This window comes from Lynx canadensis, chromosome C1, assembly GCF_007474595.2.
Source record: "Lynx canadensis isolate LIC74 chromosome C1, mLynCan4.pri.v2, whole genome shotgun sequence".
Classification (NCBI taxonomy): domain Eukaryota; kingdom Metazoa; phylum Chordata; class Mammalia; order Carnivora; family Felidae; genus Lynx; species Lynx canadensis.
The window spans coordinates 32605290-32617484 of NC_044310.1; the positions used below are offsets into that span (position 1 = coordinate 32605290).

The 12195-nt window shown below is 34.8% G+C and overlaps 1 protein-coding gene across 1 annotated transcript in view; it reads right to left on the reverse strand.

Moving 5' to 3' along the window:
• The window catches only part of FOXJ3 (forkhead box J3), a 146605-nt gene that overhangs the window by 58677 nt on the left and 75733 nt on the right, over positions 1–12195 (reverse strand). Inside the window, 1 exon segment of the mRNA XM_030324147.1 lies at positions 3054–3137. Coding sequence (XP_030180007.1) covers positions 3054–3137 — 84 coding nt within the window.

Sequence of the window (12195 nt, forward strand, 5' to 3'; positions counted from 1 at the left end):
TTCATAGCAGCTGTCAAGACTTCTATCTTCTTACTTTATAACTGATGATACTGAAGCTCAAAAAATGTCTAACAATTTGCCAAAAGTCACAAGAACAAGTAAATTGTAAAACAAAGGACTCCTAGCAAAGGAGCCCATTCATTCCACCATGCTAAATTTTATTCAATATATTTTTAAGGTCTACAGGTCCATTTTATGATAAAAGTGGTAAGAAAATGAAAGAAATAAGAAAAAGGAAAATGAGAGACATTTATACTCAAGAATTAAGAAAAGAAGAAAGGGACACTGTAATGATCAGGCCAGAACATGGGCTTCTGTTCAAGTAAATAGAAGGGACAGGGAGGTGGTCCAGAGAACTGAGTTAAGAATATTAGGCTGGAAATAATGATCATGCTTCATTTTCCATTTAGGACATAAAGACACTGTTACTTGCATTTTTAAAAATCCTTTCTCTTCAGCAGTTTAGAAAGCCAATTCTGTTCCACTACAAGCTCATCTCTCTTCAAAAATGTGTGAAACATTTTGATTTTTCACATAGAATTCTGATGTTTACACATGGAAAAAAATAACAAATTTCAGAAATTTAATAAGAATCTTTGAGAGATGTCAACATATTTGCCATCTACATTTTTAAATCTTTTAAAAGTTTAGAGGCGTCCAACTGGCTCAGTTGGTAGAGCATGTGACTCTTGACCTTGGAATGCTGACTTTGAGCCCCATACTAGGTGCAGAGATTACTTAAAAAAATAAAAATAAATAAAATCTTTTAAAAGTTTCAACTTATGGGTCATGTTTAGTTTTTGAGAAAACTTTAAATACATGAAAATCACATTCAGAACCATCACTATTTGACTGTCTTACACATTTCCTTAGATAAGACCCAACGGTCATTTAAAATACAAACTCTATTCTAATAAAAATATTACTACCCCTCTACTCCCAAGAAAACCTCTAATTGAAAAATATAGACATAACCAGCTTGTCAAAGCAATAAATTTTGTTTTTAAAGATTATCGTTTAGAGAATTTGTTAAACAACATCTGTCTCTCTGATTATATGTACTCTGCTTACAGCTAGAATTTTCTATATAGTTTCTCTCTTATGGTAGCAACCAATACACAGCTCAGGCCAAAATAATTATCAACAGTAACTAGCCAAAAGGCTCTGGTACTGGATATTTTATGGGACTATACTACAAAGATAAGTTGTTGAAGTTTTTACACACATTTTAGCTTAAAATGAAAATAAAAAGATAAACAACAGAAAATATGTCCAAAATTCAAGAACACATGCTTTGTATGTAAAACATACTTCTGTAATCTGAATCCTTTATTTCTATAAACTTCCACTGTAAACTGGACAATATGGTCTTCAGAGAAAAAAAAAAAGGACTCTCAGAAATAGAGTGATTGCTCTAAGAACTATGAAACAAGAATAAAATTTAAAGCTGATACCCAAAAGAAATGCACAGTTGTCAACCCAACTATCAATTCAAATTTCCAAAAATAATTCAAGTTCCAGGCACTGCAGAAAAAGAACAAATGGCTGAGAAGACCACAATTCCTCAACCCTCCAAGATATGCATCCCTGCTGATGCTCTGGGTTAACAATGTGGATACCTCTCTCCTTCCTTCACATTCTGGCAAGAGATGCTAAAAATTTTGTGCTCCACGTTCTCACACAATTAAAGTCCATGTGCTAAGTCTCTTCTAAATGGAGGAAGTGGGAGGGCAGGAACTGAGGTTGGTTCCCTCTCAAATCATTACATGCATAGTTCATCAGCATCTCAATCTTAAAACTGTTAACAGAAGACCATCCCACCAATATGAAACTTTAATTTCTTAAACTTTGGTATGTACAAAACCAAAAAGTGGGCCTAAGAGTTCACCTCTAATTCCATATAGCTTGGTAACTGGAGTATCGAATTCCTTCTGCTGGCTCCATAAATCTGCCTCACTAAATCCCACTGCACCTATACTTCATGAGCTCGCCTGATCCCAACTTAAACCCTCAGCTTAATTAAGGTCCTTATCTTTAAGACTGAAAAGTTTTATCTACCAGGAAGGGGCATAAAACAAATTTATCTGACCAAACAATTACCCAGTTTGCTTTATCTTATCTTATTCCCTTTGCCCTGATTTATTCTGAAAACACTTACTGATACTTATTATAAGCTGTGAAAAATACTAACACTGGAGATACAAATATATTTTCTCTGCTCTTAAGGGATCACAGTCCAGGGAAGGAGACAAATATAGAGACAAATAATTTCTACCAAGTATGAGAAATTCTATAAAACAACTTTGTAAAAGTTCTACAAGAACACAACGAATTTAGGAAAGGTTTCACAAGGCAGTTAACATTTGAAATGAGTCAAAGAATAGTAGGGTAGAATGGGGTCTGTATGTGTTTTAGCTGAGATGGAAATACAGAATGAGGAAAGCTGAAAGGTAAAGTTAATGTCTGATGACAGCCAAAGTGCTGACTAAAAGTATGTTACAATAAGTATCCTAGGATATCAACTAGAGCTCCTTTTCTCTTTCGTTCTTGCAAATTCATTCTAACCATAAATTCCCAAGAATGATCTTACAAACAACACAGAGGCACAGATTTTGTACACAAAATAATTATTCCATGGTTGGAAGCAGGAAAAACCATTTTGAAAGCCATCAGGAAAATTCAATGTAATCAGACTGATTCTCTGCAGTGAAAAGGAACAGCTCTGTTACATAAAACCAGTTCTCAGTGTTGGAGATACAGAGGAAAGAATACCAAATTACAATTCAAGAGACCTAGACTCAAGTCTATGGGAACAGTTATGCCATAATTACGAAACAAACCTTTTACTTAATTCCTAAACTGCCTACCTCACTCGAAGACTTATGAAGATCAAATAAAATGAGTCTGAAAGTGCTCTGTAAAAACAGAAATGCTATACAAATAAAATACTACCTTCATTAAGGTTGTAGCTGCTATATAGGAAATGAACTTTAAAAAGCTGTACTGCTGACATAAACCCTGCCATATTCAATTTGTGATAAAGAGCGTTTTACCCGTTCTACAGATCGTGCTCTCTTCTTTGGCCGAGTAGGCAGTGCATCTTCCTTCGGATTGGTGTCTATTGCCCAGTAGGACCCCTAAAGGTAAAGAAAGAAATATTAACAGTTATCACAGCAACTCTATAAGGTTAAAAATGGATTTTTACAATCTTCTGCTCCAGAAGCAAATATTTTGCAGATACAACAGTGGAAAAGTAGCATGAGAAGAAATACTAGCTTTGCACTGAGAAAAATAAGGTTTACATGAGAAAAAAGGTCCATTTACAACTAGATTATTAAAGAGGAAAAAAAAAATCACAATCTGAAGTAGTTAAGTCCAAGAACTTCTGCCACAGCCAAAGAACAAATGAACACACTTTTTAAATATATACTAATTCTTTGGACACATATGATAATTACAACAGCATATGACATTCAAGTCTGGGGAGAGTTTTATATATATATATATATATATATATATATATATATATATATATATATAAAGATACTACAGTTTCCATACTCTAGGACCTCACAAATCTAAATGGTAAATGAAACCATTTATATAAAGACAAACTGCTTGAACACATTTTATATAATAAATGCATCCTGGAGAGCAATGGTCTGTACATAAATCTTTTATTGCTTATTCTGTTAAAGCTTTTTAATTATTTATCCTCTCTTAGATACAAGTTCTCAAGACCACTCATTTGAACATACATATTTAGCACCTACTGTGTTCCAGGCACTCAAGAATTGGGACTCCCTCAAAAAACATTTGAAAAGTATAGATTATGAAGAAACCAAAGCTCAAAAAGAGAAGTGGTTTGTTCAACCAAGGGTATGAGAACCGGGACCAGAACCAAGGCTTGCTTCCTTTCTCCCTCAGTTAACTTGTTTATACACACACACACACACACACACACACACACACACACACACGCGCACGCACACACACGGGAGGAGGGCAAGGAATGAGGGAGAAAGTAAAAGGAAGGGAGGGAGATATGCATTTCAGAAACAGAAATACAATGCACATCCCAGTTTTATAATTTTACAATTAATCCAGTGTTAAAGTTTAATCTTTGCCTCTATTACTTCATTAACATTCTCAGGCTGTTTTTTCAGGCAGTATTTGACAATGAGGGGAAAGATAGCTCTCATCTAACAATCCTCATTCTTTGTGTCCAACATGAACTATCTGCTTATAGTCTTTTAAGCATACGTACCATGTTCTTTCACACAGCTTTGCCTACCCTACATGCTGATCTCAGTACCACTGACAAACTCACATTCTACCTTCAAAACCCAGCTCAGATCCCATCTAAAGGAATCCTTCCTCTGATCCTCCTACTAAATTCATCACTCTCTCCCTCTGTAAGATCTCCACACATTTTATACATTTAGACCACTGACTGCACTTTACATTATAAGCTTATTTATAGGTCTGTATCCTTTCCGGGCTGACTGAGTTCCTTAACGGTAGAAACTCATTTCTACATCCACTGCGCCAGGTGCAATGTCAAATACATAGTAAGTACTCAATAAACATTTTTTGAAAACGAAGAAGAGCATTTGAACAGTGCCAACAATTTTAAGAGTACAGGGTATGATACCAGGTCTTCCCAGGTCCTAGTCTATGAAGGTACCTCAACTTAGCACTCATTTCATCACCCAGCCATTACTGGAGGATTCATCTCTATCTTTTCAAAGTAGTCACTGTGGTTTCAGCTAATGAATCTAGCAGACCTGATATAAACTTGCTAAGAACCATGTAAAATGTAGACACTACAGAAATTAAGCACTAAAAATGAAAACAATAATTTTTGAGTAGGTTCAGCTAGCAAGTTGCAAAATAAAGAAGGAAAAAAGTTTCATATTCCATTGTTATAGAAGTTGAAAATTAAAGCAGGAAGACAAATACCAACACTTGTTGAACAATAGTTTAATGTTCATGGAAATGACAAATTCCAGTGTTTCATGCTGTTTTCATGGTGTACACTTGTGTGTTAATCTGGGGAAAACGTTCACTGTCCAAACTTCAGACTTATTAAACATTTTAATAAAACTATTTTTAAAAGTATCTATTCTTCCACACAAAATATGATGGCTGTAGCTAATCACAAAGAAAAAAACTGTTCATACGCCTAACTATTTAGGATATAGTCACAAAACCCTGAAGGCCTAAATGCAAACACAAACCGTTGAAATTCACAAAAGAAATTGTAAAATCATCCACCTTAGGTAGCTCTTGCTAACCTACTGACTGAATTTCATCTGCAAAATCACAGGTTTGGATTAAATGACCTTAAAATTTCCCTTCACAAATGAAAACCACAAGATACCACTTCACACCTATTAGGATGTCTATTATCAATCAATAAATAAATAATAAAAAATAAAATAAAATAAAATAAAATAAAATAAAATAAAATAAAATAAAATAAAATAAAATAAAATGTGCTGGCAAGGAGGTGGACAACCTGCAGCTTTTGTGCATCACTAACAGAATGTAAAATGGTGCAGTCACTGGAAAATGAGTGGCAGTTTATCAAAAAATTAAACACAGAATTACTATGTGATCCATCAATTTCACTTCAAGGTACATACCCACAAGAATCAAAAACAAGGACTTGAACAGATATTCATATCCTCATGTTCACAGCAGTATCATTCACAATAGTTAAAAGGTAAAAGCAACCCAAATGTCCATCAATAGATAGATAATATGTGGTGTATACACACACACGCACACGCACACAATAGAATGTTATCCAGTGTTTAAAAGGAAGGCAATTCTGTCATATATGCGATAACATGAGTGAACCATTATGACATCATGCTAGGTGAAGTAAATCACAAAAAGACATGGTGTAATTCCACTTACATAAAGTACCAAGAATAGTCAAAATCACAGACACAGAAAGTAGAACGGTGGCTGCCGTGGGCTGGGGGATGGGAAGAGGAAGAATTACTATTTAGTGGGTGTAGTTTCAATCTGGGAAGTGAAGGAGTTCTGGAAATAGATGGTGGCGATGGTTGTACAACAATGTAAATATGCTTAATGCCACTGAACTATACACTTACATGGTTACAATGATAAATTTTATGTTCTATATCATACCACAAAAGGTCCCTTTCAGCTACCTTTAAAAAGCAGTTACCTTTGCTCTTCCTTAATAATATTTCTCACAGAAACTGAACTGCCCAAATATAACCTATCTACAAACACACATTTCATCTAACTTCTTCCCAGAGTAAGGCCTACTACTCTAGGCTCATGTGCAACAAGTAGGAAACAACAGTTTATTGTTGTGTGATTTTATTTTTAAAACCAACTTCATTGGAGTATATATATTTTTAAATGAAGTACACCCATTTGAAATATACAGTTCAAGGAGTTCTGACAAATGTATACACTCATGCAATACCAAAATCAAGATACAGAACATTTCCATCACCCCAAAAGGATCCTTTTTGTGACTCAGCAAGCAATTCCCTTTCCTTTGCCCCCACCTCCATCCCATACAACCATTGATCAGCTTCCATTATAAATTATTCACCCTTTTCTAAAATTTCACATAAATGGAATCAACCTGTCAAACTATTTTCCACACCGACTAGCAATGCATGAGTTCAGCTGCTCTATGTCCTAACCAACACTTAGTATTTTAAGTCTTCAAGGACAAACAATATAGTGGAAGTTGTCATTGTAACTCAGTGATTTTTATGTGTGCTTCCTAAATGAATAATGATAGTAGGCAGCATCTTTGCATGTGCTTGCCATCCATGTATCATTTTGCAAAGTGTTGAAAACTTTTGCCCATGTTTTATTTGGATTATAAAACTTTGGGTTATTTGTATTCCAAGAATTTTTAAATATTTTTTGAGTAACAAAAGAGATATAGATAGATAGATATAGATAGATAATATATAATAAATATTTTCTCTCAGTCTGTGGTTATCTCTTCATTACAGCATCACCTAAGGAGCAAAAATCTTAAATTCAACAAGTCCCAGTTATCAATTTTCATTTTGTGGTCTGTGCTGTTTGTCTAGCTTAAAAAAATATATTAGCCTACTCCAACATGGCAAATATTTTCCTCCATTTTCTTCTAGATGTTTTATAAAATAGTCTTAATTTTTATGCTAAGGTATCTCATCCACTTAAGGTTAACTGCATAAGTCTGAGATAAGGATCAATATAAATTTTTCTTCCACCCAGATATACAGCACCACTTCTTGGAAAGACTATATCCTTTTCCCACTAAATTACACTGGCACCTCTATCAAAAATCAGCTGAATACATACATGGATCTATTTCTGAACTCTATTCTATTCCATTGATCTACATGTCTATCCTTATACCAATACCACTGTGTCTTAATCATTGTAGCTATGTAGAAAGTCTTGAAATCAGGCACTGCAAGTCCCACAACTTCACGTTTTGTTTTGTTTTTCAAAACTGTTTGCTTATTCTAGGTCCTTGGCATTTCCTTGCAAAGCTTGTTGGTGGGGAGGGGAGGGGAGGGGAGGGGAGGGGAGGGGAGGGGAGGGGAGGGGAGGGGAGGGGAGGGGAGGGAAAGAAAAGTATGCTAGGATTTTTATTGGGATTGCATTAATGTTATAAATCAATTTGGGGAAGACTGACATCTAACAGTGAGTCCTCTATTCCACAAACATGCTGTATCTCTCCATTTATTTAGGTGTTTTATTTCTCTTGGTAATGTTTTACAGTTTTGAGTACACAAGTCTATATTTATTTTGTTAAAATATATCCCTCAAGTATTTCATTATTTTGCTACTGTAAATGGAATTGCTTCTGTTAACTTGCAGTCATTCCTCAGTAATATAAAGAAATTATACTGACCTTGTATCTTCTGACTTTGCTAAACTCACTTATTAGTTCTAGGGGCTTTCCCATAGATTAGGATTTTCTATACATGCAATAATGTTGCTTCCAAATAAAGACAGTTTCACTTACTATTTTTCAATATGGATGTCTTTTCTTTTTCCTGCCTTATTCCATTGGCTTGGACCTCTAATAGAATGTTGCACAACAGTGAATACAAACATCTTTGTTCTTTTTTTTTATTTTTAAAAAAAAATTTTTTTTAATGTTTTTTATTTATTTTTGAGACAGAGAGAGACAGAGCATGAACGGGGGAGGGGCAGAGAGAGAGGGAGACACAGAATCAGAAGCAGGCTCCAGGCTCTGAGCCATCAGCCCAGAGCCCGACGCAGGGCTCGAACTCACGGACCGCTAGATCGTGACCTGGCTGAAGTCGGACGCTTAACCGACTGAGCCACCCAGGCGCCCCAAACATCTTTGTTCTTAATCTCAGAGAGAAAGCATTCGGTTTCTCATCATTAAATATGATGCAAATTGTTAAGTTTTTGATAGATTTCTTTAATCAAATTAAGGAAATTCCCTTTTATTCCTAGTTTGCTGAATGAGTGCCAAAACTTTTCTACACTTAAGATGATATGATTTTTCTGTTTTCTTCTACTACATGGTGAGTTACATCAATTAGTTTTCCAATTTTAACCTGCATCGCATTCCTGGGACAAATCCCACTTGATCATGATGTATTCTTTTTAAGTATCAATAAATTTAGTTCGGTGCTATTTTATTAAAGATTTTTGAGTAGTCTATTTTCACAAAGGATATTGGTCTGTAGTTTTCTTATTGTTTCTTTGCCTGACTTTGGTATCATGGTGATGCTGAACTCATGAAATGAGCTGTAAACTGCTACTTCATCCACTATTTTTTTTTTAAAGTTTCTGGAAGACTGGCATCACTATTTCCTCAAGTATTTCAGCTTCTGGTTTCGTTGCTTTTGTTTGTCCATTTTCTATTTTATTTATTTCTAATTTTACCTTTATTGTTTCCTTCCACTTACTTTGGGTTGAATTTGCTCTTTATTTTCCTAACTTCTTAAGGTAAATGCTTACATAACTGATTTCAGACCCTTCTGATTTTTCTAACTTAAAGTTTTAAGCTTCTTTCTCAACATGCATTGGCTGTATGTCACAAATTTTTATATATTCTGCTCTCATTATCATACAGTTCAAAATACTTTCTAATATCCCTTATGATTTTTGTTGTTGACCCAGAGGTACTTTAGAAATGTATCATTTAGGGGCAGCTGGGTGGCTCAGTCGGTTGAGCGTCCGACTTCGGCTCAGGTCATGATATCTCACAGCTCGTGAGTTCAAGCCCCGCGTCGGGCTGTGCTGACAGCTCAGAGCCTGGAGCCTGCTTCGGATTCTGTGTCTCCCTCTCTCTCTGCCCCTAATCCACTCGCATTCTGTCTCTGTCTCTCTCAAAAAATAAATAAACATTAAAAAAAAAAAAAGAAAGAAATGTATCATTTAGTTTCTAATTTGGGGTTTTTAAAATATATTTTTTTACTGACTTCTAATTTAATTCTACCAGTCAAAAAATATATATGTAAATTTTCACCCTTTAGTTATGTACTGAAACTTGTTTTTGTGTTACTTTAGTGTCTGGGCATTGTGGACTGATGGGCAATGATGAAATAAGGAGATGTAATCATTTCAAGATTTAGGAAAAATAAGATCAATAAAATCCCATAATACATGTTAGATGTATAAAGGAATCACATGGTAATTGCAAGAGAGAATAAGTTTTATTCATTTTTTTAAATACATAAATTTTCTATTTGTTCTTTAGAAAATTTCTAAGAAAGAATATGTCATAAAATAACCATCTTTATGAATCAAAACTGCTCAAAAGAGATACTCAAAAACTGAACCGGGTCCAATGGACTCTGATGAAGTACTGAGGATTAAATAAAATATATATAAGGGGCGCCTGGGTGGCGCAGTCGGTTGGGCGTCCGACTTCAGCCAGGTCACGATCTCGCGGTCCGTGAGTTCGAGCCCCGCGTTGGGCTCTGGGCTGATGGCTCAGAGCCTGGAGCCTGTTTCAGATTCTGTGTCTCCCTCTCTCTCTGCCCCTCCCCCGTTCATGCTCTGTCTCTCTCTGTCCCAAAAATAAATAAAAACGTAAAAAAAAAATATATATATATATATATATATAAAATATTTCCTCCTCCAGTATTTGACCACATATTGCTTCAAATTACTCTTCCAATATTCTTTCTCATCTCCTACAATTTCTATCAAACAGCAAGCAAAAAAATATTTGGCAAATCTTAAATTTTAAGGGCTGAAAAGGACCTTTGAAATAATCTATTACAACTTTCATTTGATTGCTGAAGAGAGCTGTGCCTGAGAGAGTTAAATAATTTGGCTGATCCTAAACTTTTATCTTTTCATTTAACATTTATTTTATTTGTACTTTGCACAAAAAAAGACAAAAGATTAATGATAACAGCCAAACTACATTTAGTAAGGCTTATCAGAAAGTAAATGCAAGAACAGCAAGCTATGCCTAGATATAACCTGAATATTATCTAACCCACCACTGGGAAAATGACACATGTTCAATCACCCAAACTGGTTAAACTTCTCAAACTATGGACAGACACAAGAAAGGTGAACAACCTTTCTCTTAATGACAGTTCATGAAGGGCTGATTGTGTATGTGCTAGTCACAACATTAGCACTAGGAATACAAATAAAAAAGTCAGTCTTCAGCTGTGGTGAAGGAGACGGAAAAGATATCTGTATTGTTAACTCTCACCACTTCCATGTTCTTGTTAAAAGTCATTTTCTCAATCAGCTTACCTTGCTTATTACTCTTTTGAAAATGGCAATGCATACTGAATCCACTTTATCCTACTGCATATTTTTCTACAGCATTTATAATTATCTAACATTCTATATAATTCTATATAATTTATGTATTTGTTTACTGTCATTCTCCCATAAGGCTGTAAGTTTCTCAGGGGCAAAGAATTTTGTTCAGTTTCCTGATGTATTCCAAATACATCAGAATAGTGACTAGCAAATAAAAGGCAAGTAAATAATCAGCAAGTGCTAAGTGAGACAAGTGAGCTAAATCTCAGGCTGATCATCATCAGATGCGGCAGGAGGAAAAGGGAATAAAAAACAATTTTAGGCAGAGGAAAGAGTGGAAATAGCATTTTTAACCTGGCATTCATGAACTCCGCAAGGGTCTCTGCACAGGATTCAGGGACATTATGAAATCGGGTAAGGAGAAAATGCTGAAAATTCAGCATGTCCTTCCATTACAAATGTAAGGAACAAATGACAAATCAATTTGATTCCTGTCACATTAATAGTTTTTGTCTCAAAAGGTCAGTCATTACTGCTCATTATTCATTTCCACTTTTGTTATTTAATAGGCTACCACACTCAAAAATACTACTACTACTATGCTGCCACATTCAATTTTGTTATTTAATGTTACTAAAGCAGCATGTAGATTACTGAATCATGAATTTGTTATAATATTTTTATAACAATTTTAATATAACTGTTTATCTTTTGCATCCTGATTATTCTGGCTTAAGTAAAATATTATTCTGGGGAGCGTGGGTGGCTCAGTTGGTTGAGAGTCTGACTCTTGATTTCGACTCAGGTCATAATCCCAAGGTTGTGGGACCGAGCCTTGTGTCGGACTCCACACTGAGCATGGAGCCTGTTTGGGATTCTGTCTCTCTCCCCTCTGCCTGTATCCCCAACTCATGCAAAATAAAAAATAAAAATGAAGTTAAATTAAATTAAATTTAAATTTAAGTATTATTCTGAGAGGGGTTCCCAGGCTTCAACAGAATTGCCAAATTCTGGTGCTAAAGTCACACAGATGTATGAGACAATAATAAATTAAACAGGACTAGGTTTAAAAAAAAAAAAAAAAAAAAGGCAAGAAAGGAGTCCAGATAGCTAAAGAGAATTTTTTTCTTTTTTTAGTTTTTCTTTTGCTTTACATGAATGCTGTTTATTTCCTTCAATATTTTAGGTGGCATGCTGATTCTAAGTTTTTTTGTAATTATTAATTCATAAATCCTGAAAATTCATTAAAAATGTATTATTGATACTAACAATCCAAAATTCAAAGTCTTAAGAACCTTTACGGTACTTATTTTTAACTTCTCTATAAGCTATCACAGCTAGGAAAAGTTGTGCTAATACACAATTCATAATCACTTTTTTATGTAGCAAAAAGCTTTACACAGTGAAGACTGGCCAACAACTCTCAAG